This window comes from Morus notabilis, unplaced genomic scaffold, assembly GCF_000414095.1.
Source record: "Morus notabilis unplaced genomic scaffold, ASM41409v2 Scaffold99, whole genome shotgun sequence".
Lineage (NCBI taxonomy): Eukaryota > Viridiplantae > Streptophyta > Magnoliopsida > Rosales > Moraceae > Morus > Morus notabilis.
This window is the reverse complement of record NW_010362482.1, coordinates 97,025-101,884: the sequence shown is the minus strand read 5'-3', so window position 1 is coordinate 101,884 and position 4,860 is coordinate 97,025. Positions and strand designations below refer to the sequence as shown.

General features: G+C 38.5%; 1 protein-coding gene across 1 annotated transcript; it reads right to left on the bottom strand.

Annotated features, from left to right (window-relative positions):
- Positions 1-72: 72 nt before the first annotated feature.
- LOC21410208 (BAHD acyltransferase BIA1) lies at positions 73-3,184 on the bottom strand. Its single transcript, XM_010101986.2, has 2 exons — positions 1,868-3,184; positions 73-723 (listed from the first exon to the last, which is right to left on the bottom strand). The coding sequence occupies exons 1-2, from the start codon at positions 3,182-3,184 to the stop codon at positions 73-75; spliced, it is 1,968 nt and encodes a 655-aa protein (XP_010100288.2).
- Between the last annotated feature and the right edge of the window lie 1,676 nt (positions 3,185-4,860).

Genomic DNA, 4,860 nt, shown 5'->3' with positions numbered 1-4,860 from the left:
TACTATGTAAGATGTCACAAGAAAGCAAAAACAACAACATATTAAGAACTATTGAAGAGTACTATTTCCCTTTTAATGGACAAGAAGATAATGTAAGAATCTCTCTAGGTGATTCTCAAATAACGCCATATTTTCTTTACTCAATGTCAAGAGAATCTCCACTCCATCACCATCTATGGTATCCGTCAAGATGATCGCATTCTCATAGGAGCTACTTGGGACAGTCACACAAATTGGCTTTCCCAAACCCAAGTCAACCTCGTAGAATCCAAAGTTGCACCAACTGGTAAACACAAAGTATTGCATATCATTCCTTGAATTTAATTGCAGTTCTCCTAAATACTCAACGACAGCTCGGAATCCATCTTCCCCTCGGAACCTCTTCGCTTTGTTCTCGGTGAAGTCTTCGATTCCTTGCCTAAGTTTGGCCACCAAATCCTGCAGTTGATGTTCAAGTGGCTCGCTACTGTTCTCGTAAGTCTCATTCTCCGCCTGCAAGGCGATGTACGCCACGAGATTTCCAACGGAATTAGGCGAAAATGGCGGCTCAACTCTGTTTCGTATGTTAGCAGCTTGTGTCAAGTGAGAGTACCGTGGCTTCACCGGATCTGTGGAAGATCCTGTGGTTGATATTGAAGCTTCCAATTTGTGTATTGATTGTAATCGGATTTGATTGACATTATTTTGAGAATGTTTTGCTGGGATGATTGCATTTGGAAATATCTATGTAGCTGGCAAGTTTCTTTTGGCAAGTTTCAAAAAATCCAGAAACTTGTTTTAGTTTCTATTTTTCTAAGTCATCCATTGATTTAAAGATGGAAAATTGATTTGATTGATTTTTGATTGAGATTTCATAGCTGGATGATCTTCTTATGTTGCCTAAGAACGTGTCCAGGTTCGTTTATCAATTTTGAGAAGATTTCAGAATTAAAGAAGATTGATTCGTCTGGTTTTGAGAAAGTTGGCCGTAACAGCTATGTTGCAGTGTTGTTGCAACAGGATCTGCCACAGATGTGGTTCAGCGAATTAATTGAAGATGTGTCAAGCTATTCACAGCTTGCTTATTTATTGAAAGAGTCTCTGGAGTAATTGGAGGTCTCTTGATGAGTTTTTACTGGGTTGTGAGACAGGGGTGAGCACTTGTATTGAGTGAGATGATTTGAGAGTTTTTCGGGAGAAAAACTTTGTTGGAGTGATTCCAATGTTAAAAAGTCAAGGGGATCTCGTTGTTCAAGTCTATTGGAAAATTGCAAGTTCATAGGCGTCTTCTTAGAGAGGGAGTCTCGGGTAGATTAAGTCCAATTGAATTGTAAAAGAGTTCTTAGTGGATTGTTCATCATCTGGGCGTGGCCCCGCGGAGTAGGGTGTTACCGAACCGCGATACCATTTCTCTCGTGTTCTTTTAGTTTATGTCTCTACATTATTCATATTGTCTTATAATTTATTAAAAGACTAAAACCGGTACTAACAATTGGTATCAGAGCAGGTCACTGACGTGTATTTCGGTGAAGTCCTGGTGTACTGGTTGATTTTGCAGGAATGAATATCTTGAGAGAAGGAGGATTTGTGAACAAACCACCGCTTTTGGAAGGTGTTCTTTTTTTTGGTCCAACATAATTCAACTTTTTACAATAATTTACAGTTTTAAGTTGCAGTCTCACTCAACGATTTCAAACTCTATGAAGCAACGAAAATAGAAAAGGAAGAAGAGGAAGAGAAATTAGTGGAAAAAAGAGCAAACTTCCATATGTCGCTTATTAATGATATATGTAATTAAAAAAGACAATACTATGTAAGATGTCACAAGAAAGCAAAAACAACAACATATTAAGAACTATTGAAGAGTACTATTTCCCTTTTAATGGACAAGAAGATAATGTAAGAATCTCTCTAGGTGATTCTCAAATAACGCCATATTTTCTTTACTCAATGTCAAGAGAATCTCCACTCCATCACCATCTATGGTATCCGTCAAGATGATCGCATTCTCATAGGAGCTACTTGGGACAGTCACACAAATTGGCTTTCCCAAACCCAAGTCAACCTCGTAGAATCCAAAGTTGCACCAACTGGTAAACACAAAGTATTGCATATCATTCCTTGAATTTAATTGCAGTTCTCCTAAATACTCAACGACAGCTCGGAATCCATCTTCCCCTCGGAACCTCTTCGCTTTGTTCTCGGTGAAGTCTTCGATTCCTTGCCTAAGTTTGGCCACCAAATCCTGCAGTTGATGTTCAAGTGGCTCGCTACTGTTCTCGTAAGTCTCATTCTCCGCCTGCAAGGCGATGTACGCCACGAGATTTCCAACGGAATTAGGCGAAAATGGCGGCTCAACTCTGTTTCGTATGTTAGCAGCTTGTGTCAAGTGAGAGTACCGTGGCTTCACCGGATCTGTGGAAGATCCTGTGGTTGATATTGAAGCTTCCATCAGGCATCTAAAAACGAGGGCGGTGACTACTTCAACCCTAGTAGGTTGCTTGACGCTGTCACTGGCGAATTTGGCCTTAAGAGCGGCAATCTTTGATTTATCGAACACGTATCGCTTCGCCACGCCTTCCACCCTTTTCAGCTCCGTTGCAGGAGCAGGCGCAAACGAGAAGGTATCTCCGGGACAGTAGTAGGAAGCCGCGGCTTCAAAATCCGGAACCGCAGTGCCAGCCAAAGTCTTCAACACTATGCTCAGCGTGGCTGCGTCGGCGAGCTTGTGCGACACACATATGCCTATTGCCACTCCGCCGCAGTTGAAGAAAGTGGCTTGAACAAGCCACAAAGGCCATGTGCCTGCTTCCCGCGATTCGATCTCAGCAGGAAGGAACTGCCTTATGAGTGCCTCGTCTTTGTGTTGCTGACCTAGAAAGGTTGAGAGGAGGCCGTTGAATTTCGCTTCGACGTACTGAGCTCCGTCGTCGCGGCATTCAATGACGGTGTTGTCCTTGACTCTCCCCGCGAGCGGGTAGAAAAGAGTTAAGGCTTCAGATAGAGATTTCTTCAGGTGGTCAGATATTTGGCCGGATGTGATGATATTAATGTTGTTTGGGTAGAAAAGAACAAGCGAAGTGTAAACTGCAGGAATAATCTGATCGAGAAAAGAGAGGTTGAAGATTTTAAGGTGAGATGGAGTTGGAGAAGATGGTTTTATGGTTTCTTTTCCAATGATTTCAACCTTCATCTCCTCTGCCATATCCCTTCTATTAGTGAGTTTATTTCTTAGGCAGTAATTTGTTGTGTGGATGTTTTCTTATGGACGGCACAACGTATTTGCATAATTGCTGGCTTTTAAAGGGACTAATTGCCTTGTTTAGATCAATACTTAAATATGTTTTTGACAGATACGTAGGGAGCTAGCTGGACCAATATTGTTAATTTGAACGATCTGTTGAGTTTGCAATCTATTTGGATCGATTTGAATTTTTTTTTTCTTAGTACAATTTGAGAAGTTATAGAGAACTGTTTGAGAAAGAGAGGGAGGCAAATAATCGAACATAAAATTCAGTTACAAGTAGTTGTCGTTATGTGCTCTATAGGGTTTCCTTTATCTTGATGACGTCATTTTATGAGGATAATGTTGTTTTTTATCTTGATTTCATTGTTAGTTTTTTTTTTTTTTTTTTTTTTATAGCATTTTTTTTTTTTTTTTTATAGCATTGTTAGTTTAAGTTTTCTTGTTCATGTTTTGGATCGAAGTCGTTTTCTATGGTTTTTGTCGTTTTATCAAGGATACGTTGATTGTTATCGCATTTATGTTATTGTCGTTTATTGATAATTTTGACGCCGTTACGATCTTTTTCTCCTTTTCAGATATCATGATCTTTTTCCCCCTTTTAGATATCGTTTTTAAATTCGTTAAATTTGAAACTTCAGTTCGTTCCACAAAAAAAAAAATAAAAAATAAAAACTTCAATTTGTCATTGAATATCATTACATTTTCGTATAAAAAAATATTATATGTTTAAATAATCATATATACCTCCGTTATAATCTGTAGGTTAGGATCAACATGATTGATTGGGTGGCTGGAAGCTGACTGAACAGCTTAAAAGAAGAACACAACAAATAATATATATAATCATATATTATATGTCATGGACGATGTAGCAAGGCGAGCAAGAATTTCCCCTACAATATGTATTGGTAGCCTGTTAATAACGGAAGAATCCATAATATTTGTTGGGATTTGTTTCCCAATTTGTGTATTGATTGTAATCGGATTTGATTGACATTATTTTGAGAATGTTTTGCTGGGATGATTGCATTTAGAAATATCTATGTAGCTGGCAAGTTTCTTTTGGCAAGTTTCAAGAAATCCAGAAACTTGTTTTAGTTTCTATTTTTCTAAGTCAACCATTGATTCAAAGATGAAAAATTGATTTGATTGATTCTTGATTGAGATTTATGCAGATGATCACACCAGCAATTATGTGGCTTTCACTGTAAGAAATGAATTCTCAGATAAAAATTTATTTTTCACTGATAATGTTGTTACAGAGTCTGTTGCAACAGCGTCTGCAACAACCTCTGGTGGAATTGTTGATGATACAGATTTTGGGGATGAAACTGAAGATGACAGTGACGATGATGACTTAAGCCTTGGGAAGATTTAGGAGGCTTATAAGAAGATGTACAGTAAATGGCTTGTTGTTTGCAAACGAAACAAATCACTTGAAGATGAAGTTGATGTCTTAACAAAGGAAAGAGATGAGTTGAAGAAAGCTGCAACAAATTATGAAATCTTGACAACAAAGCATCAAGGAAAGCTTGCTGAGACTAGACTCAAATTGGAGCAGACCCAGAAGAATTTAAGGATGCTAAACTCGGGCACATCAAAATTGGATCACTTACTCTCACAACAAAAAAACT

Excerpts from the sequence above, each read along its gene's own strand:
- LOC21410208 (XM_010101986.2), bottom strand. The coding sequence starts at position 3,184 with ATGGCAGAGGAGATGAAGGTTGAAATCATTGGAAAAGAAACCATAAAA. Across the intron at positions 724-1,867 it reads GATTCTTACATTATCTTCTT|ATATTTCCAAATGCAATCAT; the intron begins GTCCATTAAAAG and ends CCAGCTACATAG.